The 25,572-nt window shown below is 35.1% G+C and overlaps 1 protein-coding gene across 21 annotated transcripts in view; it reads left to right on the top strand.

Moving 5' to 3' along the window:
- Positions 1–25,572, top strand: part of GPHN (gephyrin) — a 271,026-nt gene that overhangs the window by 194,776 nt on the left and 50,678 nt on the right. For 9 of the 21 annotated variants that reach the window (XM_066551470.1, XM_066551459.1, XM_066551471.1 and 6 more), the window contains 3 exons: positions 3,335–3,391; positions 9,424–9,465; positions 24,105–24,167. The exons of 5 other annotated variants lie outside the window; for them this stretch is intronic. In XM_066551470.1, coding sequence (XP_066407567.1) covers positions 3,335–3,391; positions 9,424–9,465; positions 24,105–24,167 — 162 coding nt within the window. The remainder of the gene's footprint in view (positions 1–3,334; positions 3,392–9,423; positions 9,466–24,104; positions 24,168–25,572) is intronic. 7 more of the 21 variants (XM_066551464.1, XM_066551458.1, XM_066551452.1 and 4 more) reach the window with 3 other exon arrangements.

Raw genomic sequence — 25,572 nt, 5'->3', positions numbered from 1 at the left:
TGAAATACTTGAGTCCCACAAAATTCCAGTTTCTTTGTTGGAATGTGAGCAGGGAAACTTTAGGGCAGCACAAATGGAATATATTATCAGAAAGGAGAAGGCGTCTAAGATGGATAGTGTTAAATGTTTGAGGCTATTTCTCCTCTTGTGGAATTCTTCCTTTCAATAAATCCAGCAAAGGCAGAGTCTCAGATTAAGTAATTGTTCAGAGCTGTTCTTCCTTTATGACAAGTGTAAGCGATAGATTAGATACATTAGATAAGTATTTAAGGTTAAGGTATTCAAAATTCTGTTTTAGGGAGTAAATCAAGGATGAAGATAACAGGTTAATTTCTCATTAAATAGAAGGTAGTGGAATAACACTGAAACCATACGAGACTTCTGCTTAGAAAACATTTTCTGTTCTCTCATCTTCTAAAAAATCCACTAACCATATTTGAGCATTCCTCTTTGCTCACTCTTTGGTTCTGGTTTCCTTGTTTCTGAAGTATTCTTCAACTGGCTTCCAATCTCATTCTGCTCCAACTGTAACTTCACCTTGTTCTTCAGATATAAAGATAGAGATAGCTATAGCTAATTTTTAGCTATTAACTCCTGCTGCTATTCCATTGTGAATAAGAAAGGGATGTAAATATAATGCATTTATGAGCTGTCAGTGCATTATACTCTCCTAGTTTCCTAGAATGTTCCCCACACAGCACCCTTCTTCCTTCTTTATATTAAGTATCTTCATTTGTCACCTTCAGACCCTTCAAAACCTTTGTCACCTTCAAACTCTTAGGATTTTTGGGTCACATTTTTCCCATGACTACTTGGTGTTGCTCCTGCCTCATCTTTTAATCCACTTATTTAGTTTGTGTTGTGGTATAGATACTTTTGATTTAAATCACTTACACACATTTTTCATCATAATCTTTTCTATTTACCAATGTTCATCCGTCATGGGGTGTGTGTTAGCTGAGTTTCTGAAAAACAAGGGATAAATAATCCATGCCATTTTCTGAATTATAACTTCTAGACCTTCCTACAGTTGACCAGAGAAAGATAAGGATGCACCTGAATTCCTTTTTGTGGTATTCGCCATGAAAAAGATATGGGTGTTTTTTCCTGCCATCCCTTGCCTCCTTGGTAATACCCTATTTAACTCCCAGAACAGATGTGGTATTGTTTGTGCAATACCCATGTAATTCTCATTCATCCCTTGAGAAGCATTCAAGTTGCACTCTGCAATGTTCCTGTAGAAAACATGCTGTCATGTATATTAACTGTGCCATGGATGTAAAACAAGACTTAGACTGTCTCCTTGTAATTTATATATGCAAGCATTTAGAACTTCATTGCTCACGGTGTGCACATTGTGTATGTATTTCTACATATATTTTGAAGAAAGACCAGATAATATTAGATATATGCACCTGTAATATCTCCAGTCTCATTTCTAACTGAATCTTAAACCTCCAGAACAACTTGAGCAGCCACTATTGGTGAATAATGCAAGAAAAAGTTTTTCCTTTAAGGGCAGTGCATATTGCTGTCACAACTTTTCCTCAAGTTTCTGTGTTGTGTATTACTTTTCTTAATGCCCTAGTTCCATGTCATTATGTGAGATTATAAGTGTTTATTTTTTCCTATTTCTCATTTTCCAAACAAACCTAAATTTATTATTCATTTAAAAGTTTCCAATTGATAAAATGAATTGCAGTTCTTCTAGATTGTCTTATTATTGGGATGGTAGTACCTAACCAGGATGTTGGGGAAAGCATCTTTGCTCTAACTCACAATGTTTTTTGTTCAGATAATGATCTTTTTCCAAATTGAGGTGCTCTTTTTTTTCCTCAATTAGGAAATACAAAGCTGTAGTAATTCAAATTACTAGAAATTTGTAGAAATACAAATTACTGTAGTAATTCAGTTACAACTGCATATATTTTAATTGAATGTGTCTTCTAAAGGAGACATAATTTATTTAAGAATGGCTGTTTCTTTTTGGTCTGTATACTAGTATTGATTGGAGATTTTCTTGAAGTCCCATGATAGCAGTAGTGACAGTGTTTCACTTGAGAGTTCAAACTGGATGCTATTTTAATGCCATAAGACCAGGGAAGGAAAGCAAAAATTAACATAAATGTTTCCAGTGTATTTTGCTAATGGACATACTATCAGAATTAAATACTTAAATTGTTAATATATTGTTTCCTTGAGAATCAAATACAAGTAGAAAAAACAAAACACTTAGTTGACTGTTTTTTGAAGAGGAATTTCTCTATTTTGCGTGGGTCAGGCAAAACCAAACAGGACAATTTAACTTGTGCCTTGCTAGTGTGCTCCAGAGAGCATAAAGCACAGTTGAATTTCCATGGTTCATTCAATCTTTGGTTTCCTTGCTGAGATTTCTTCAAGCCAGTTACTGAGATTTGAAAAGATTCACCTCAGTTGTGTGGGATTTTGTTTTAGTTGAGATAATAAGAACTTTCAGTTCAGTCTTGGCTCAGACTAGTAGGTTGTCACAAAAGTAATTTTTATTGTCTTCTTCCTCTCTGCTTCAAATGACTCATGTTCACTTTAGTGGTAAAAGAGGTATATTTACCAGATTAAGAAATTCTGAAAATAACTTTTGCTGTAAATGAATGTTTTATTTTGCATGCTTCTAAAAATATGAAGCCTTTTGAGCAGCTACCTCATTTGTTTCTTACATCCTCTGCATCATCTAGGAAAAACCATACATAATAAAGGAAAAGTAATCAGATAGGAGATGTTGGGGGTCATATACACAGATATTTAAATATTTTAAATAAAAATCTAATATTGGTCTGGCATTAAAATTTTCTGGTTGGGCAGCATAATTTTTAACTGGGAATCATGATAGCAGTGGCTAAAATCTCTAGGCCTGGGTCAATAGGAATCTGTATTGCATTCTGTCAGGTATCAGTCATGATACTTGCAGGCTCCCAGCTATAGCATACTCTGCTCATATAATTTATAGAAGGTATGGGGGGGGTTTTCTTCAGTTAGAGTTGTAGAATTTCATTATTCTTAATATCCAAATCAGATAAGTAACATGTATTCTTTCAAAAATGTTAGTGAATTCAGCATATAACAAATGTGCCAGATTGGTAATATACTAAGAAAGAAGTGATCAACAAAGCAAGTTTAAAATGCCATGGTAAAGCGTCATTTATTACAGAAATTAGAGTCTGTGTCTTTGTCCTCTAGAGGTGTCTCAGAGAGTCAAATTGATGTCTTGCATGTACTGCTAACTGATTGTGTGGAAATTTTTTTAAGTTCACTTTTTCTTTATTCTTCTGTCTTTTTTACCCATCTTCCTCCATTGTAGCAAATTAGACGGCCGGATGAAAGCAAAGGAGTTGCTAGTAGAGTTGGATCCCTCAAAGTAAATATGTTTCTAACATTTATTTTGCAAGTTTTCTTCTATAGCCTACACTTTTCCTTTTGAAGGGGGAGGTGTGGGGAGGGAGGGAAGGGGCTTTTCCATTTCTCACCATCACATCATTTTTATTTCAGTATTCTTATTGCTGTTGGGTCACATTTTGTTTGTTTCTGTGCTACACATAGAACAACCAATTGAAGGCAGGCTGCCAGTTAGGTAGCTTTGGGTGTCTCTAGAAGTGAGAAATAGTAACAATCTTTTTTAAGTGCCTGTAATTTGGTGATCATGATTAAACCACTTCTCTGATCTGCCTGTTACATAGAGAAGTGATTTACTCATCTTCAAACTACTGCTTCCCATCTTGAAACATAATTAAACTTTTATAGTCTTCACACTTTTTGCATTTAATACTGCAAAAGACCATTTCAAGAGAGTTGAATATTTCAAATATATATATATATAGCCTTTAAATTAGAAAAAAAAAAGTAGATAAAGATCAAATGAAAGATAGTCACAGGAGACTAATAAGAATGGAGCCACTGTTTTGCTGATAGTATCTTCTGCCTTTTAATGTTTGTATAAACAAACAGAAATATTTAGGTTGCTTAACAGAACAGGCAGATATCTAAACTAGTACCCACCATACACAGTGTTGCACCCTGATGAATGATTTTGAACCAAGAGCCTGACCATATGCAGTCTTACCCATTTTGATCTCGAGTTGCCTCTATTTCAGTTATCCTGTTTTTCACTTTTTTCCTACTTTGTTTCCTTTTAGCACTTTCTCAACCCCTAATTATTTATTTTTTATTCTGTATTCTCCTTGCCTTTCCTGTCTTCTTGGTTTATGATCTTTTGTTTTGGTTTTGTATGTAAGTGTATTGCATTTGTTCCAGGACAAGCCATCCTCTCTGTTCTCTAACACTGTTCTACAGCTGCTCTTTGTGAAAATGTTATTTCACTGAGCACAAAGAAGGGGAGGGAAAGGATTAATTATGCACCTCATTCCGGTAATGCCTCCATTTAAATTGATCTTAGCATAGAAAAAGGAGCCAGTTGCTACTTGTTTATACAAGTTCTAGCTAGGGGCATCTTTAGCATTCCTCACTGTCTGTGAGGCTTTATCTTTTCATCTTGTGTTTTGGGAAGATGTTTTAATTACAGTGTAGATGAGAAGAGCAGTGTACGTGAATAAGGCTCTGTTTCAGGGGAAGACATTCAGGACCACTGAATTTACATGGATAAAAATACAAGACAGCCACAGTTTCTGTGCTGTTTTTGAAAATTCTGTTCGTGATTGCTGTGACCATGCATTTCGAGGCATCAGTGATCACATACAGATCTAGATGCATAATGCATGCACATATGCAGAAGATGTAGCTCACTTAGATGGTGGGTTTCACCTGCTATTATGAAGACCTGCTGATAGCTCATTTTGGATTAATATTTCTTTGTGATTTAATGCCATGGCTTAAAATATATATGTAGACAGAAAATCTTCGCTATAGAAAATGGGAAATCCTAACTGAGGATCCCAAACATGACAATATTCATTTTACAGGAATAAAAAAAATTAAAATATTATATTTTAATAAAATAAAATATATTTTATTAAATAAAATATTTTTCCATTAAAATTCTTTTTATGTAAATAAATTCTAGAACACATCCTTACTAATAAATAAGCAAAAATAAAACCCTGGCAATGTAGCAGAGATTCAGTAGCTTTATAGTTCCCTTGATTTTTCTTTTTTTTGCCTGTAGTGAAAAAGAGCCATGTTAAGCAAAGATACCTTGCTTTCAGATACCAAGTTGACTGAGCCTTGTATGTCTGTGTTGTTCAAATCACTTTGATATCTTGAAATGTTTTGGCAGAGGCAGTGAGAAATGCATTATGCTATGGTTTATTAAAAACAAAATACAAAAACAAAGAGCAAAAGAAAAATTAAGTAAAAACAACTGTGACAAGAGAGCAGGTTGCTTTTTCAATTCATTTTCTGATGTTTACATGTAGCTCCATTGAAAGCTGGAGGAGCTCAGAGATCACCCAGAAGGCAATGTCAAAGGATGCTCTCTCCGAGTAAATGTATGATTTCACTCGGTGATCTCATTTTTTAAAAAACCTCTACTGATTGCTAACACCAAATCTGATTGGTTTGTCCTCTCATCCTCATCTTTTTCCTTTCTCTCTCTACTTCTTCCTTTGTGTTTTCTTTCTTTTCTAGCTGGGGTTTCATTTTAATGTATGTGAGAAACCTGACCTGATTGACAGTTTGTTGTAAAGAATATGCTACTGCATTTTAATGAGTGCTAATCAAACTGCTTGACTTTACAGAAACTAAAAAAAAAAAAATCCCTTTCCAAAATCGAAGTCGCATATCTAAAAGTTTCCTGAATATTAAACTTAGCAAGGAATAAAACAGATAGTATTTTTATTCTTTAAATTAAGGCTTTCTGCCAGTGATAGTCTTACCTGAACCAAAAACTGTGGCTGATACAAGGTAACCCAAAAGCATATAGGTTCACATGCACCTCTGTCTTTGCCATTAATCTTTTTGGGTCCCTGTTTTATCTCACAAAATAGGTCAATATTTGGTTGAATGACACCTATGCAAATTTTGTTGCTTGTTTTTTTTAGCAGAATAATGCAAAAAATACAGCAGCATGTTTCTTCTGTGTCACATTTGTTCTTTAATGAAAAAAGTTGAAAAAAAGAATTAGGATCTAGTATATCAGTCATGACACCCTATAAAAGTCACCCAGTTTTCACAGAATTATTTAATAAAGTCAAATCCAATATAACAACACAGACAGCAGTACCTCTTGTTTAGTAGTTCACCTCATAAATTAAGAATAGCTTTTCAGCAATTCTATATAGAAGTGTCCTTAAGCCATGTATTTTGCATAACATGAAAATTAGGAAAAAGTTTGTAGCAGAGTAAATGTGAAAGTTAATAACACTTTATCCCTTTGCACATCCGTCCACTGAAGGGTCTCTCAGTAATTTCTTTAGATTCGTGTCCTCTATGTCTTCCATACACTATGATTGTTGTCATCCTCAGAACTATCATTCTAATGCATAATCCACTAAGGTTATAGAGTGCAAGATAATTTTTGTAATGAAAATTATTTGATAATTTTTGCCCCTTTTGGATGCTTTTGCATATACAGCTTTGTATCTGACATACAGTTGATTACGGCTTATTGTCAAGTAGAAATTCTTGAGTTTATAATCTTTTGCAGGTCAAATACAAGGAAATTGAGCTGCTAATATTTTGCAGTTTCCTGTAAAATAAAGTTAATTAAAGGATATCTTTATCCTTTATCTGATATCTTTATCCTGGCAAATCTTTTAGGAATCAAGTTTTGGGGGGAAACTGTCATATTTTAGACTTTGTGAAAACTCACAATCAAGACAAAGCAAGTTATATTAAACTACTTTGTGTTAAATTCCTGATTTAGTACTTAAAAATAAATGTAAAGCCAGAAAAAAGAATGCCATGAAACATGGTACTACAAAAAATATGCTCTAATCATACATTATTTCACAGATTGTCACATGGGGAAAGATTTCAAACTAAAAGCTGTGACTACATTAGCCATGGCAGCATGACAACATGAGTTGTCATGAAATTGTCCTGTTCCTCTGTGCCACTTCATCTGTTATTTCATTACCATATCCTCCATGATGGAAGTCAGTCAATTAGTAGGGAATGTAAGTAAGTCAATAAATAAATATTCCATGTATTCTGCATGTGCCTCTAAGTTTCCTAGAACAAGCAGAACACATTGCTAAAATTTGCTGCTTTGTCACTGCTCCTCTGATTCATGCAGGAATAATGGATGTTTTAGATAAGATCATTTTAAAAGACAATATACAAATGACTGATCAAAGAGAAGAAATAGTGAACAATTGGAGAAAAAAAAAAGACGGATCAGTTAATAGTTAATTTTAAAAATAATTTTCATTTTTTCCATACTGCTTTTGGAAAGGGTTTTAGATGTAGGTTTTTGATACTTCTACAATGTGGCAAAAGTATTGAATGGTATGGGAGGGGGAGCATGTAGTATCTGATGGCCAGCCCCAGAAGTGAAAACAAAATGCTATTGCAAAATACCATTAAGGTGGAACCTTTATTTCAGAATGAATTGCAAAGACATTCTTTCCAGATTGAGTTCAAAGGCCATTGAAAATTTGTGGAGTATAGTTCCAAAGCTTCTGATCATTGTTGTTTCTGTGTATCTAGTTGCTGATATGTAAAAACTCCATGCCATGATGATTCTTGCTAATCATGCATTCTTTGGATCCTCACCTGCAAAACTGAGGCCAGTGTTTTTTTCCATGCTGTTGAAAGACAAACCATGGGAACAATGGCTGGACATTATTTGTGAAAATCTTGGTTAGAGCTTCATGCAAAAGTCTTAGGTGAATAGCTGCACCCCTGTTCTGAGCAAAAGCACACCTTACCTTTCTTAGAAAGATTTTAAAGCTGTATTTCTAGAAACATTTTTTGCTGTGTCAGAAGATCTTTCATTTTTCTTGTTTTTCTCTAATTATAAAATAGACTGTTTAAGAATAACAGTTGATTTCTTAAAACTGTGTTTTTCAGTCATGCTGTTTGTTGAAGGAATTTTCTATTTTTTTCTTAATTCTTCTGCAACTCATCTCAGTTTAAGAAAACATTTTATCAGTTGAAGAAAATTCTGAGTGTGTGGGATTCAAATTTCCTTAGCAATGTTATCTAGAAGAGCAAATGAAATACAGAATGCCAGAAAGGAGCAAAAATATTTTTGGAGTATTAAAACTTTTTGAGGAAGAAAAAACAAGTTGTGTATTTAATGGAAACACAAATTAGCATAGACCAATGTGACTGTAGAAATTTCCTGGAAGTAATATTTTCTATTTCAGTGAAAAAATATGAAATACACTTTTGAAACTGAAAAATATTCTTGAGAAATTTCTGTGAATACTATGTCCTCTGCTCAGTCCATCATATACCTAAGTCAGCAAGTGGTCACTAATAACCTGCGTGGAAATCCTTGCTGGATTCATCTTTACCACAAATGTAACCAAACTGCTGTACGGTTTGTTAAGTCTAAGGAAGTTTTGCTAACGCTTCTGATAATTTATTTTTTTACCCCTATAAAAAAATCAAGACATGATTCTTAGTACATTTATAAAAACCATTTTTTTTACATTTTGTTTATTAGGCTGCTTTTACCCCTACTTCAGACAGTGAAACAGGAAATATTTTCACCTAAAGAAAGGATTTTCCTATAAATTACTAGCAAGTCTTTTTTTTAATACTCGAGTTATGTCTGAGTGATTACTAGTTTGGAATAATGGGTATCTTGCATAAACAAAATGTGTCTTAAGCAATCAATAAAACTAAAGACTACCAATTAACTTGTGTTAACTTGCACTGAAAGCTCTTGACAGTGGACAGAGTCCCTCAAGAATCACACACATGACATTGCTTAGGGGCCTAATCTGCAGATTTCTACTGACCTATATCTGGCCATTAGTCATTGAACTTTGCAAGTTATTCTGGTTTTTAGGGCAGTGAGATTGAAGAAAAACCTCCTTGTCACAATGCTGGTTCTTGGTATGTCAACACATAAAGATATTCACAGCCTCTTATGGGTTTTCACCCATAAGATTGTGTCCTTTTTAGAGTTAGAATAAGACTAATACTTTTAAATGAAACGGATCAGTAAAGTTTTGTCCTAGAATACCTTATTGTCCTAAATATAGTGTTGTCAGATATCTAGAGGACCAAGAATTTATATTTGTCTTCAAATTCATCTTTAGTTTTAATTATTTTCAAATAGAGTACTTTTTTTCCCCTTTTAAAGAAGCTTCCACCTTAAAAGGCATAAATTTGAAGTTTCTGAAATAGCTGGTCATGGAAACTTTATGAACCCCCTGCCACTATCTCAGTGCTGGCACCACCTATACAGAAAACCTTCTGAGACCCTTACTGTGCCACCATTTCTTTTTTAACAATGTTTTCTTTTCCCCACTGCACAACCAGGCTCGACTCCCTTCGTGCTCATCCACCTATAGTGTTTCTGAGGTATACTTTGCACGTGTTCTCTCACACAGTCGACCTGCTCACCCATCACACTTTTTTGATTTTATTTACTTTTTTCTTTTTTTTTTTTGCATTGCACTGTGCACAAGTGGGGAAAAATCAGCTGGGGGGGGCAGATTTTGCATGATCAATCTGCAACCATGTTAAGCGTGGTTTTAAAATCACTGTACCAGTCTGAGACCACCATGATGTATAGTCCAGTAGCTAGGCAACTACTACATAGCATATGAGCATAAATGATATTATAAAAACATCCTTAGTTATCTCTTGCATTAAGTAAAAACAACAAATTTACAGATGCCGAGGCTGTAAAATGCTTCACTTTTTAGTCTGACCCATTTTCGGACAGTGAAACTGGAAGGACTCTGTAAAGATGGCCATCAGGTTATGATTGCTAATTACCTGAATAGATATAGGTGGGTTTATGATACCATAAATTCATTATTAATTTCCAATGCTCTGGCTCGAGTCACTACCTGACAAAATGCATGTACCATTTTAAATACTTTTGTATCAGCTTCATGATGGTCTTCTATAATGAGGTATAGTACCATCTTAAGAAGAATCAAAAATGAAAATGCTTTCAGTTGTAATTAGAATAGGAAAGAAAGAAGGAATACATTAAGATAAACTAGAATTCACAACATCATGGGATAAAACAAAGTTTATAAAATACTGTAAAATTAATTCCATGGCCTGCTGTTTAAAGATTAGGTTTCAGCATATTATTATAGTTGATAAATGGATGAGTATCAAAAAGATGGACTTAAGGCTTCCTGCTATACTGAATCAGTCTTGAGCACGTATTGTTACTTATTCTGTATTTTAAAAGAATCGTTTAAAGGTGAGAAGATCCCTTAAGATCTTAGTAAGATCCCTTAAGATCTTAATAAGAAATTAACAGTTTGCTCTACCTCGCATTATGGGCCAGGTTCTAGACCTGATCTGGATGTTATATTCATGAGCAATATAAAAAATGCAAACATAAAGAGCTCACCTACTCAATCACCTTGTCCCTAAGCAGAAAGACCCCTACCTTGCTGATTGTGTGTGTAATTTGTTCTCAAAAGTTTCAGCTTCTCAAATAATCATTCCTTCCACTTCCTTATCCTTAGTACTAAAAGGTTTTCATCGTTTCAGTCTATGAATAGGCAAAAGATGTAATAGAACAGTTCTTAAGAAGAAAGATGCTTACCAGTTTTTCTGTCAGATCTGTCTGACTCTACTGGGAGACGAGTAGTTTTAAAAATAATCAGGTACATGTTCTTAAAAGCACCTAATATGTATTCTGCAGTTCATTGTGCCTCACCACTGTACTATATGAAAGCCTTACTGTTTTTATCATGATTATCATCAAAACGCCAATATGGAATAAATAAGTTATGTTAGACTCACGTGCGTACAAAGCCACTTTTTTCTAAGCTAACACCAGAACAAGCAAATAAGTTTAGTGCTTATGGGTGCAAGACAGAAGCCATCCTCACTCCGTTCTTCTGATTTTCTAAATGAAATTAAGAAAAAGGAGTGGATCAACAGGCATTTCATAGTTCATGTCAGCAAAAGTGATGAACATGCTCTTACACATGATGGAGTCAATAAGTCACTTTGTCCTAAGGCGACTTTATGATGCCGAATTGTATCCCCATTCATCTGTTTAGCCCAAAAGTAAGTGTTGCACTTTTAAGGCTGGTTCCTACAGTGAAGTGAGGGGGAGAAGAAGAGCACAGTTTTTTCTCCCAAATGGATGAGGGGAAGGGCCACTGAATTTTGCCCTTTAGGAGACATCCCTTTGAAGTTCCTTTCCAAATTTGTCCTGAACCAGGACACACTTTTAGGGAAATTAGAGTCTTCTTGCTTTGCCTGGAACTTCAGCCATTTGTCCATCACTTTATGGGGGGATCACTGTCTTCAGAAGTACAAACCAACATATTGCAGCTGGTGACTGGTCAGCATATATGGATCTCCTGCTTGATCAGATTCCAAAAACTTTTTTGCCTTCTCCAAAACTATCACTGCCTTGCAACTTGTGCTCAAGAATCTGCTATCTGGAGAATCAAAGTGGCACTGCAAGACTGTGCAAGCACTTCATCCATTAGACTCTGTCCAAAGGCAAGATATTCATATCTAAACTACAAATAGCCTGGCTGTCTGCTGAACCAGATCTTGTGATGCAGTAGCTGATTGGAATTTCATGCTCACAAAACACACAGTACAAGATATAAAAAGCACAAGGTATAAAAAGTATGGATACATTATTCTCTGGTGGCAGACTACCACCCTGTGTGTTTTTCCGCAGAACTTGCAAACCGCTAACCAGAGCCAAAGCTATAAACCAATTGAAACTAAAGATGTCTGTGGCAGTTGTAATTATTTGAAGAGGCAGGAAGGGATTGGAGGTTCTCTGGGGTCCATAAAGGATTTGTAGTCTAGTTTCTATCTTTAACAGGCTCTTCATTCAAAAATACAGTTTCATATCAGGATGCACGTCAAACAATGTTCAACATCATCCTCTATTATTTTGGAAAATGGGAAAGGATGCTATGAGTAAACATCTTGACTTCTAAATTATAAGATAGAAAATCTCCCAAATTGAAGTATTGTTAAATCAACTCCCGAAGCCTGTCAGTAATTTCGATCACGGGAAGAAAATTAGTAATGGTGTATTACATGATGTCTCATAACCTGGGGGAAAAAAGAACCACGCTTCTGATAGGATCTCAAGGGGTTTTTTTGTGTTCACACTTATTTCTGTGGTTCTTATTCCAAAAAAAATTTTCTTAATTTAATTCTTAAAGCACCAAGTTAAGAGCTTCTTAATTTTCTGCATCTGAGTCATCATCAGATAGCTTTGGACCTTCAGAGGATACCTGGAACAAAATGGCAAGAGAAATGGAATCAGTGCTGAGATTTCAGGTGAAGCTGCCTTCTGACAAAGGTACAATGAAAGATGAAAGAGATAACCTCATATAAATGATTTCTGAAATCTCATTTCAGAAAATAGATGTATTAGGTTAATTGTAAAATTTCATCGTGATTTTAATTGTTGAGCAAAGGTCTGGAATTGGATTAACTGGCACTTGTAGAGCTCAGATTGTAAAAAAGGAAAGTCAATCTATTATCAATGATTTCCTGTCACATAGAAGGTCTTTGAATGAAGAAATAAAAGATCTTCCAGCAGAAGCCAAACAGGACCTGTGTATTCTGCATTGTGAAGTATTTGAGGTAGAATTTGCTGCCTGTTTTGTTCATAGAAAACATCCTTGTAGAGGCTATTTTGCATCTCAGAGTCCAATAATTAGAAAAAGCTTCTTTTCATCTGTTCTTTTTTATTGTCACCAGTAGCATGAGTGGAACTCCAAATGTGGTCAACTGATGCCTATTTGAGAGTGATGGACAGAAAGATTTTAGAAACTTCTACTTACTTTTATGTACAGAGAGGTTTGTAGAGTTGCAGACATTATGGTATAGGAGTATGATACACGCTCTTAGGCCTAGTCAGCCCCTTTACAATTCCACATGTCTGTAATGAGGTCTTGGTTTTGGTACAATTCAGTGAAATTGAAGTGAGCTTTTTTAAAAAGAGATTTCCTTCTGTCAAGAGAAGTAAGGCTTTAATTCTGTAAAATGGAATGATGATAAAATATAAGTTTGTATTCTCTTTAAATTTCAATGTGTGTAATGGAATTTTTCATCCTTGATGAAAACCAGTTAGCTTCATGCCTGTAATTTTTGTGAATGTTAGCAGGACTACTTAAATGGTTTATCTAAGAGTTAAATTATTAAGTAGGACTTATGATGACTTAACAGATGCACAGTATGGTATGTGTAATATAGATATGTAATTTACTTATTATTCAGTTGTCACAAAACATAGTTTATTTTTAAATAGTAGTAGTTCACTTAAGATATTAAATCAAATCAGCTTCACTTAAATTTTTAGAACTACTCTGACATCAGCATGAATCTCAAAAATATTCACAATCTAAATTGGACAGATTATTCAATAAAGGCCCATAGTCTCCTAATTTATAAAATTACATTTAGTTAGTGTTATGCAGTGGCACCATTTTTTATTCTCATTTGTATCTCAAACTTTCTATTAGCAGCATCAGTTTCTCTCTCCCTCTCTCTCCCTGTCCTCTGGCTTTTGCATGCGCTGTGTGTTTGGCTAAAAGCGTAATGAAGGAAACCTCTTGATCTGCTTGTTGGAAGGATAGTGGCAACAAAATGTTTATTGCAGTGCTACTCCCTTCTTTCCAAATAATAAAGTCTTTCAAAGAGGAAGACACTCAGGTCCATAGCATCTCACGCATTTTGTTTAGCCTTATTGAGTGCTTAGAACATGCTGTCTTTTATTGTGAAAGATCTGCAAAATACTGTGTTAGTTCTCTCTCCCTCAAAGAATATTATTTCTATAAAGACAGGTTTGAAAAATGTATTGGCTGCATACTGAGGGGATTTAATTGTGTAATTATCATTGTTAATTACACAGCAGAGACCTGTATTATCTCATTGAGGGTCACCAGTACAGGGAATTAAGGAGCAGTATTCAGAGAACAAGAGGAAATACCATTTTCTGCAATAGGTAGTTGACTCCAGAAAACCATTCCGAGACCGCATGAAGATCTTTAAGTGCTGTAAATTAAAGTATTTTATATAGTGTACATTGCAAAATGTTGTAAATAACTGAATCTTGTTTTTCAGAATTAAAGCCAGGTAAGGAATTGGTTCTCCTTCTGCTTAGACTAGTTTGACTAGAAGGCAGTGCTGAATGAACAGGAGGTCATTTAGGAGATGTTTACCACAAGCATAGAACCTGAATTCAGTTTTAGGTATAGGATGCTAAGTTCCCTGTTGATATCTGTTGTAAATTTGTTCTACATAGCCCAAATTGAGTAAATGTAAGCAGGTCCCCTGTTCTTTTCTCTGATTTTATGTAGAAGTTCAGCAGATAGAGAACTTGGTTCATTACCTCTGACATACAAAAATATACTGAGGCATTAAACAGAAATTTCTGCATTAAATTCAGATTCCCTATCTTGTTGCCTTAGGAATGCCATATACTTTATAGAGATGCTCTTTCCAATTTGAAATAATGTTTTTGCAAGAAATAAATGAACACAATAGAGCCAGTAACAATCCCATAATCATTTGGGGGTTTTCCAAATATGTTGGCACTATCTCCTCCTGGCTTTCTGTGGTTTTGATTTTTTTTTTTTAGCTGCAAATAGAACAATGAGTTTTTAAGTAAAATTAGAATTTATAGGTATTTCTCTTTTGAACATGAGCAAGAACTCAGAGCTTTCTATTTGGCAATTGCCATTTAAAGGATTGCATTTTGATTTGCTAGCAGTACCACCTTATTCTATGCTTAAGAAAAATTAATTCAAATTCTTACTTTTAGAGAAACACAGTTTCCTCAATGCACATTAAAATGCAAAAATATATGAAAAAGGCGATCTTCCTTATTCATAGAAAATAGTTTTGCTAGTGCTGTCTTCATTCATGATATTAGGATTAGTTTAGGATTAAGATTATGAACATCTTCTCTAGTGTTCTCTTTATCATATAAGAATAGAGTATGGCAAAATTTCAAACTTACATCAGGAAGGACAGTGTGTTATTGCAATAATCTGATCAAAACATGCATTAATAACTTTGATTAATGACATCAGATTTTTTTTTAATTCTTTAACCAATGTTGTTATATTTGTGCTTTAAATGCTATTTATCTTTACTCAGCCATTGCTGAATCTCAAATTAGATCCATTATTAGTTCATACATTCAAAATACAAGCAAAATATTACTTAAGCCTACACCTTCTCTGTGCATGGTACGTAGCTTTTGACTTCTGCCAAATAAAGTTATCCCTTCATATTAACATTTTGCACTTTCATTCAGTACTAATAAGTTCAGTTCAAGCACTAAGTTAATTTACAAAAAAACTATTTAACTTTTGGGAGAGTGGTAAAAGATAGGGTTTTGAACAGCATCTCATTTAATGTTGCAGATTTTGACTTAAACCTTATCTATTCAACCTAACAAAATTGTAATACTTTTTGTTGATTTTTGTTATGGTGAAATGCTTTCCAGATCTGCATTTATCAGCTCTGATAGAAAAAGGGCAAATAAATAATTTCTGTCCTTCCCCATCTGGAATTTAAAATTCCCTACTTTTTGTTTCAAGACAAATCTTCACATTTCAATTTTTAATTCTTATTCTCCCTTGTTTCTTGTACCGCAAAACAGGAAGACATTTCACCTTGCCTTATGGTAGTGATGTGCAATGCTTTATGAAACAAATTAGATCAAGCCAAAGAGCTATCAATGTCATTTTCATTTTGTTTGATTATACAGGCTCCTTCACATTTTCTGAAGGTAGTCTTGCCATTATTTCACTGTAAATATGTCCATTTAAGCCAAAGGGGGTTTTATCCATTTTCTTATGCTATACCATACCTTTGACTGTATGGCAATAAAATTGCCTTGATTAGATATAACTGTGAGGGTTTTTTTCTAGAGAACCACTGTTTTCTTTTTAAATCCAGTATTGTGCTGCTCACCAGCATACAGTGTTTAGAATTTATTTGCTTACTACTTAAATCAACTTGTTTGAGAAGCCAGACATTATTTTGCATTGTGTTTCACTAGTAATAACACTTAGTGCAACTGTTCTCTAGCTCCAGCTCCCAAAGCAATCTAACTCTGAAGAGTCAGCTTCAGTAATTGAATCTTTAAAAAAATTAGTCTAAAGTCTGAAATAGCAATGAATTAAAGTAGAGGAAAGCTTCTACTGCTGTTAAAGCTTCTGGAGAAATCGCTGATGTAAAATGCCACGCATGTGATTTAATTTACATCTTTCTCTAGTGGCCAGTCCATTTAAATGCATGGAAATCAAGTTAGATATTCACAGCAGTGTCAGTATCAGTAATGCACAGCTCAAATGTCAGTGGGTTCCTATGAGCGCTCCCTCAATTATCTTCCTGGTTTTCCCCTTTTTCAAATGCTGCTTTTAACGTGGAAATCTTTTTGCTAAGCATTCTTGCCATAAAGTTGGGGTTTTTTTAAGAACTGGAGGGCAGAATGAATGTCCTTATTCACAGTATTTTCTATTACTTATTCACAGTATTTTCTATTTCCCTTTGTCATCTTTGAGTTTCCAAAATTCAGTGCTGCTACAAGCCCAGCCCAATTATTATTGTGTTCTCAGGTGCATATCTGCTGTGGAGAGCATGATTGCTGTTATGCTGGACCTTGCAATCCAGACTGCCAAATTCAAGACAACACTAAAGGAATCCTATCCTGTTGAGCCTTTGAGGCTCAAAGCAAAATCAGAAATGCAAATCCCCTTTCTACTTTTGCATTTCTGGTTACTTTCAAAAATAATTTCTGACTTGGGTTTCATAATAGTTTTTAGTGCAAGATTTGTTCAGTTCTAGCCTCTCTTTTCTGTAGTTTATGAATACTCTGAATTCTTCATGTTATTCATCCATGACTATTCTGATTTCACTTTAAGGATTCTCCTCAGAGGAATATAGTCTGTATTTCTGTCTCAGCTCAAAGGCAGAAATCTACCTCTTCATACAGCAAGTTCCCTGTCTGATATTTACTATTCAGATGGATTCATGAAATGAAGATTTATTTTTCTTGCAGCTTTTGTTCCCTAGTTTGAATCTTAAACTTTAAAGAGCTTTATTTTAAAATAAATATTTATATATAAATATAAATATATATTTATATTTATATATTTTAAGATAAATATTTATTTATTTAAAGTGTACAAGTCTGAGGTTTTGACTGAATATTGTATACATGGGAGACTATAATATACACCAGATATAAGATTATTGTTACCCTGGGTTTACTAGTTTTGGCTCTTGTCCTTGAACGCCTTCAAATTTAATCTTCCTAGCTCAAATAAAAATATTAACTAAAATCAACTTCTTTGAAGTTATGCTAGTACAGAAGTTATGATTATACTACATGGGGAAACATGTTTTGTTCCTGCTCATATAGTTAAAAAAGTAGTCCAACCATTCACTTTAGAATGATAATAACTATAAAAATCTCCAACCAAAATTTCTGGTAAACACCAACAAGAAAAAGATGAAAATTAACTTTAAAGATGCTTTAAAAAATATAAGAAATTGGGTGGTGGCTTTTGCTGACTCTTTGGGCACTGCTCATTTGATTGGTGGCTTTTGAAGCCACAAAGTCACAGAACGGAGTTTAGAAGTTTTGATTGCTTTGTTCCTGTTTACGTGTGTTCATGGTCCTTTAACATAGGAATACAAGGAATGTTACCAGTGTGGTCAGCCTTCAGAAAGACCAGATTGTAAGCATGAAATGGGTATTTTAGGCTTGTTAGCCTACAAGTTTGAGTCACACTTCAGTGGGGAGATGCTTTTTTGCTCCACAGACCTTGGATCAAAGGGATGGAGTCATTAGGCCTAGAAGCAGATAGAAGAAGAAGCAGTAATGCTAAAAATTCCAAACATGCTTCTGCCAATTCCTCACCAGCATTTATTCAGATATTGACAATAACTAGATATTAAGAAAACAGAATTGTATTTCCCAGCAGTAGCAGATGTGGTGAATGGCAACTCCGTCTCTCCTCCTTTTGGAGCGGGAAGGCCTGAAAGGGTGCCAAGGAAGCCTCTGTCACATTTTCTGCCTCCACATTAGTGCTGACTTAATTTTTCTTGCTGGAAAAACATCTTGCAGCACTTTCAGGAGTATTCATTTTTTGTGTGTCCTTCTTGAGACACATATTATTTGATTTTCGTGTCATGCCACACTGGCAGTCTGCACTCCCAGACTGCCAATTGTATCCTGGGCTGAATCCAAGGAAGTGTGGGCAGCAGGGTGAGGAACGGGATTCTGCACCTCTGCTCTGCTCTGGTGGGATCCCATGTGCTCTGGGATCCCAGCACAGGAAGGACGTGGATCTGTTGGGAGTGGGTCCAGAGGAGGGCCATGAGGTGATTCCATGGTTGGAGCATCTGTCCTGTGAAGACAGGCTAAAAGAGCTGGGACTGTTCAGCCTGGAGAGCAGAAGGCTCCAGAAAGACCTTTGTAGCCTTTCAGTACCTAAGGAGACCACAAGAGAGCTGAAAAGAGATTTTTTAACAATGGCATATTTCCCTCATACAATGAGAGAAAATGGCTTTAAGCTGAAAGAGGGTAGGTTCACATGAGATGTTAAGGGTAGTGAGGCACTGGAACAGGTTGTCCAGAGAAGTTGTGGTTGCCCCATCCCTGCAAGTGTGCAAAGTAGGACAGGGTTCTGGGCAACCTGCTCTACTGGAAGGTGTCCCTGCCCTTGGCAGGGGGTTGGAACTGGACTACCTTTGAGGTCCTTTCCAATGCAAACCATTCTGTGATTCTATACCGGACATTCCAAATGCAGTTGAAATAAATGGCAACTGAGGATCTAATCTCTGCAATTCTACTGTAGGCATGTTAGGTTAAATTTACTCTAGATGTCTCTGGGTCTCAGTTTCCCATTTCTAAAATCAACTCATCCCCCTGCTTCACAAAGATTGTGCAAGAATAAATTCCTTTGTGCATATTATAAGGTTTTGTTTAGTAGAACCAAGCCAAACAGAGAAATCTATACAGAATTAAATAATTACCCATTTAGCAGACAGTTTGAATAATGTTTAGTAAGTAAAACATGAAACTAATCTTTGAGCAGGGAGATTAAAATAAAGTAGCCTTGTCTTATGCAGAAACCCTGCTGAAAATAATTATGATGAAATTACGATGCCTTCTTGTCAAAGGAAAAATGAGTTGCCCACATAACATTGATCTGCCCTAAATGTTTCACTTAAACTTGCCAATTTTACTTTACTACATTTGAATAAAGAATTTATTTTAAAATTTTATTTTAAGGTTCATGCAATTCAATAAAAGTAGTTCCCATTTTTTCAGTAATGTTGATATTTCACTATTTAATGCTGCATTGAAATTGGCTGTTGTTGGGTAAATAAATAAAAATGTGAAAATAATTGAAATTTCATTGAAAAGCAAAATACTTGTAATAGAAACGAAGCTTTTTTAAATGTCAACTATACTAGTCAAGGGTGAGAGAGTAATTTATGGTGTGCTTGAGGAAAAGAATTTCCATATATCACTCATGTATCTGATTGAAAACAGCTTAAAAAGTTGGTTAATCTGGGACAAGGAGTTCAAGCTGGTCAGATAGGATATAACTCAGACATCCAATGCATACTCATAAGGCGAAGTTATTTGTCACTCAAATTGCCAGGATGTGAAATTATATGAGAATAGGCAAGTAAATACCATTTCGATGGCAAACAACAAGGATAACAGGATTATTTTTGCCCTTGAACCTCTTAGGAAATACATCTTATTCTCTCTGCCTTTGCTTACACTATCTACTTCTCAAACTGGAGACTATTTCCAGGGCATTTGGAGAATGTTCAAGATTTTCATTCAAAAAAATAAAAGATTTTGTTCACAATTAGTAAGACAAGTAGTAGAATGTTTCATTTTTTCAAGTGCAGCATTTCTAGAGATTTTTTGTGTCTTACAAATCCTGCCTGAATTTTGATGGCACAGGTTAGAAATAGATGGTGGAGTTTGTGGACAAATTTAGCAATGTGTATGACTTGAATTAATATGGGCTTTAACTTATACAAGATACCTGATCTCTTCATATTTAGGTATTATAATTAATGCAGCTTCTGGGAACAAAAAGCAGTGTGATCTTGAACAAGTTCTGAACCACCCCTAAAATATCACTGAAATGTGCCATCTTTCCAGTGTTACTCATACAGCATTATCTGTATGCTGTCCCCCCTCCTAAGAACACAAAATGCAGCTCATATATTTTTTTCATACTAAGGTAAACATTTCATTAAAACTGCTCTGAAGAAATCCCTCTTTGCTTTTTTTAGTTCTCAACTATGAAGCCTATATTGCCAGTTTGTAGCAGCCAGCTGGCTTTCCTGTTAGCTTACTGTGGTTTGCTATTTTGTCTCCTTTTTTTGCTGTATATATCACAATTCTTCCTGTCTTCTCATTGTGAGGTGTTCAGCTTGCAATTTTAGTTGGCATGTAAGATTTCTCTGAATCTTCTTCTAGGATAAATAAATGCGTTGATTTTGCCTCTCCAGGACAATGTCAATTTCTGTTGAGAGGTGACTAATCTAAGAAAACTGCTCTTTGCCTTTTCAATCCATATTGTTTGAAATATTGGATAATACCTTTTTTTTGAACACTGCTCCTGTAAAAGGAACCACTTCAACCCTTATGTTTCTAAGTGTATTCATCAATCCCCTTCCACTGTCCTGTTTGAATAGTAGTTAGGATGAGCCCTAATCTGACCATAGAATTCCATATGTGTGCTCATAGTCTACTGGGAAACAATTATCAAATTCAATAAATCTGTATGTAAAGTGTAGGTGATTAAAAAAAGGCTCAGAAAAGAGAACTCAGTAATGTATAGATGAAGATAGTGACATATTCAAAATTTAAAATTGACTTTCGTTCAGTGTCCATCTACCAAACATAACACTTAGTAAGTTGTAAAAATCTGCTCCTAAAATTATTTTGGCTTCAAATAATTTTCTGTTTATTTCTTCACACTCCAAATGAATGATTTCTTGTGTGGAATACCACATTATTTAATATTCATATTTAAGTTTTGGTGAATTGAATCCCACCATCACTAGTGCTTGTTTTAAAAATTGTGTTAATGAGTAATGTCTGCTGCTGTCAAATTCCTTGTGCTCATTTTTCTTTCCATCTCAAAAGTAGTCTCAGTATAATAGGAAAAAATTATTCTGTTGTTTTGAACTGAGTTTAGCTCTAATTCAGATGGCCATAAAGCATTCTCTTAAGACCTTGTGTGTTCAGTTCAGTGTCAAAGCATGGTTTGAATAAGAATTGATTCCTGAAATTGGAAGATTGCATGTTGTAATAGGATTTTTTTAAACCTCACATACCTTATTGAATGTTTTGTGAAGTACACAATTCCAGATGCACTTTTTTTTGGAACTAGATATCTTTAAGGTCCCTTCCAACCCAAGGCATTCTTGTGAATATTTTTTTTACAACTTCATTTTTACAACTTCCATATTAATTCAATCAAAGCTATTCTCTCTGTTCTTCAGAGAAGAGATAATCATTAATAATAATTAATAGATTAATCCTGTTAAATCAGGGTAGATTTAACACAGTGAAATCAAAAATTATTTCATTGGGTTTTTTATTTTCTCCTAGTTTAACCTTATGGATATTGCTTAGAATAACATGCCAAAATCAGTTTGTCTAAGTATTATCAGAGCAGCTTCAGACATTGTTATTCATGGTTTAGTTTATTTTTTCTGTTTATTTTGAGACAGTGAATAATGTATGTTGCACTCTTAGAGGATAGAAGGTATTTTAGGCAGAAGACACTGTGCAAACCCCTACAGTTATAAATCAGATCACATGTGATTTGAAATCTGTTTAAAGCAGGCAAATATTTCAGAGACCATTCAAATGGCACGTGCACAGTGTCTATGGTACAGAACTTGGGTCATGAAATACTAAATCACATGCAGAACAAAAGCAGCAGCAGCAAACTTTCCCACATCCCAGCAGATACATTGTCTTCATGAAGCTGCTGAAGTTTTAAGGAAAGGCTGCATGAGTTATGCACTTTCTCGCCAGCAGAAAGTGCAGTAGGTGCAATACCTCATGTTCAGGCCTGCCTGGTGTTTGGGAGAGTGAGAATGCAGTTCTGAAATTGTAAACAGCTGCTGTGCTTTGCTTCCCCTGCTTCCTTCATTACAGCTTGGCAAACTCATTCCCGCTGCTGTACCTTAGTCCTCTGTGTCTGCCTATGTCTGGGTTTCTGCTGGTGGTTCCACCTTCTGCATGCTTTCCTCAGAGTGGAGCTTCCCCATAAGTGCTAAAGGTTATGGGCCAGCCTCCTGCAGGCTCTGTATTCCTGAGAAATGGGCTCTTGCTGTTGGTGGTAACTCATGTTTTGATGTCGTTGTTCTGAATTGTTCTTCATGTTGTAGTATTGAGTTCAAATGTACTCCTGTAAGAGTTAGCTTTTCATATTGGGCTGGAAACTCTTCACCTTTGTCTAGCAATTTGTTTTATTATAACCGATGGCTTTTAATTGTACCTCCCATAATGAAGAGCTGACTTAATACTCTGTGCTAATCTTGTTATGACTTTAAAAAGGTAAGTAATTTCTCTAACAATTCCTAACAGTCATGGTGTAGAGTGTTAAAGGGTTTCTCAGTTTTCTTTTTTCATTATTTTTCACATGAATTTTTCACTCGTAGCATGAACTTTTCTTTGTGTCTTTTTCTATTTTTCTTGAAAAAAAATTTTAGATTGATTTTTATTTGCAGCAAAACATATTATGTAAATTTAAATTAATCCAATTTAGTACAGCCACTGTTTTGGTTTTTTTTTCAGACCAATCATGACCAATAGATAAAAGTTGTCAGCAGGACTCTTTATTTTTACCATTCCCTTTATTTATTTTTGAGTACTGTATTTCACATTCTATTTACTACTTCAGCTTATGGGAGAAAGCTTACTCTGCATTCCAACATGATGAAGTTACATTTTCGAGAACATAAAATCCAATTTGTTTAAAATACAGAGTAATGTGAACTGAATGCTTTGGGTTTGGTTACATTCTGTCTGAACTATGCAAGGGAATGGTACTGGCTGGTAGCCCAATGTATCTTCTGCGAAGATAGATTGTGAGCCAAGAGGCTGTAGAATGGACAAACAATAAGTCTATACTTTCCCTGTGAAAGAAAAGACAGCCATAGGTTGTAATTTGTGTAACTACCTGTGAATGAGAAGAATTACAGTAAATTCTCCTTATAATAATTCTCCCTAGTCAGTCATGGTACTATATGCAATGTAGCACAGTTTCCTCAGTTAACAATAGCTGTGAAAAGAATACAGATTTTTTGTAAATGTCACAAATAACAAAGTAGTAAAACATACAAATAATTAATATTTTAAAAGGCACTTAAAGCACATGACCCCGTTTATAAAAAGCTCCATTGCTGCCAAAACTGTATGTGTTAGGGAACTGGTGGGTTTTATTAAAAATCATTTTACTGGAGTTTTGATTAAAAATAACATTTAGGATAAGAATGTGCAATTCATATTAAACAGAAGTATTATGTAATAACTAATTTTGATGTCAGTTATGTTAAAACATGGTTTGTATTCTGCAGCTGTGAGCATAGGTTGGGAAACGATCAAGTCTAGCTGATCAAGCCTTTTATTTTATTATCATGGATTCCTCTTCCACAGCTGCTTTTAAAATTTGTGGGAAGCAAATTATTTCTCATACTGCATATGTTGCCCATCAGGTGAGTGATAACATGGAAACTTTAGGCTGGGTGTAAGAAATCAAAAAGTAAATATGAAGTCCTCTGTGTGCACAGAATTAAAAAAATGACCTGTGAGAGGCTGTATGTGAAGCCAGCTGTCTTTTGTTACCATTGTCATTTGGACATTTTAAGAGCAAAACTTTGTCAGCACGTTTTTTTATATTAGAAGATTTGATCTGCAAATCTCAGCTGCTCTGTTCATTATAAATCTCTTGTTTTTGTCCATACACTAGCTCCACTATAGGTTGGAAGGGCTTAAAGATGAACTGAGGAGGAATAGAGGCTACAACTCGAGAGTAACTATTACTGCTCAAAGGAGCTGTTTTCCATTCGCAAACATTGCTTTGCGCTATGGGTTTGGGCTCCTTCTGTTCCTCCACTTTGTTGAAAGACTCTTTCTTGACTTCCATTTTACTTCTTTAGCACTGTCTTTGTCTGCTAACATTTTTCCTCCTTCTCTAGTAGCTTTTATCTGTGTCCTTTGGATCACATATTTTACTTAGTTTGTTTTAGTAGATTGTTTCAAATGTTTGTGTTTTGTATTTTTGGTTTTTTGCCTTTTTCTTTAGGATTGTGTTATCTCACTGAATTTCATTCCACAGTTGCTGAATCGCTTGGTTATTTTGCAGCAGGTCCATTCCTCATTTTCTCTTTTCATGTTTTTCAGTGAGAAATAAGAGAGCCTCTTCCATTTTAAACAGTAGTCTTACACACATAGGCCCATGTCTCCTTTTGCATACACCATCTTCTGCCTTGCCACATCCATCCTGCTTCTCTCTCCCTCTCAAACTGTGCTTCTCTTTCTTTTGTGTTTTCTTTCCTGCCATTATACCACCTTTTTGGTCCAGAATTGTCCTTTGGTAAATTATAGGTAAATATTTATTTCTTCCAAAGAGAGTTCATTTTATGCCTTTGAAATCTGGTAAAACAACTCTGGGCCAAATTTGGGCATCATTACTATTTTGTTTGCAGTTTTCTTGTATAGTATTTTTGGTGGGAAGTGGGGAGGGTGTGGGGTTTTTCTGTTTGTTTTTGTTAAACAAGAGTTTTTTTCAGGGAAGGACTCCATAAACCACTCTAAGTTGCAACATTACTTTCCATAAGTTATTCCATTACAATAAGTAGATTGTGTTGCGCTGTAGAATCCAATTTTTTTATGTGACTATCTATCTGGGGCAAGCTGCTGTGGAACAGAAGAAAGAGGTTTAGAAGCTGGGGCACCATTTGTTTCAGACTTAAATGGCTGTTCCTTTCTGAAGACAGCTTTTGAGGGGTTGGGGGTTTATTATTCTTCATCAATTGATAGATAATATATATTCACTTTCCAGGCAATTTTTCTGTGACTGCAAGTCCAGAGTGAGGTCTGAAAGATAATCTGGATTCACTCCTTTGCTTTTGCAGCAGAGACAGATGTTCTGCTGGGAAATTGCACCCTCAGCATCACCTGTGCTATTCCACATCTTTCACTACATGTACACACGTTTACTTTATTCTCATTGAAATTTAAAAGACCTTTGTCAATAACGTAAAAAAGAGAAGGATTCAGTTCTTACTATCTCAGAGGTTTGTCTAAACTGTGAAGTTTACTTTAGCTGGGGTTTTGTCCATACAAAATGCTTTCTATTCAAGTGCTGCCAGTTCAGTCATCTGGCCTGAGAGTAGTCCATCTGAAAACTTGCAACTTCAGGGTTATTATACATG

The sequence above is a fragment of the Molothrus aeneus genome, chromosome 6 (genome assembly GCF_037042795.1).
Source record: "Molothrus aeneus isolate 106 chromosome 6, BPBGC_Maene_1.0, whole genome shotgun sequence".
Lineage (NCBI taxonomy): Eukaryota > Metazoa > Chordata > Aves > Passeriformes > Icteridae > Molothrus > Molothrus aeneus.
The sequence above is the reverse complement of the archived record's forward strand: the minus strand, read 5'-3'. Positions and strand labels throughout refer to the sequence as shown.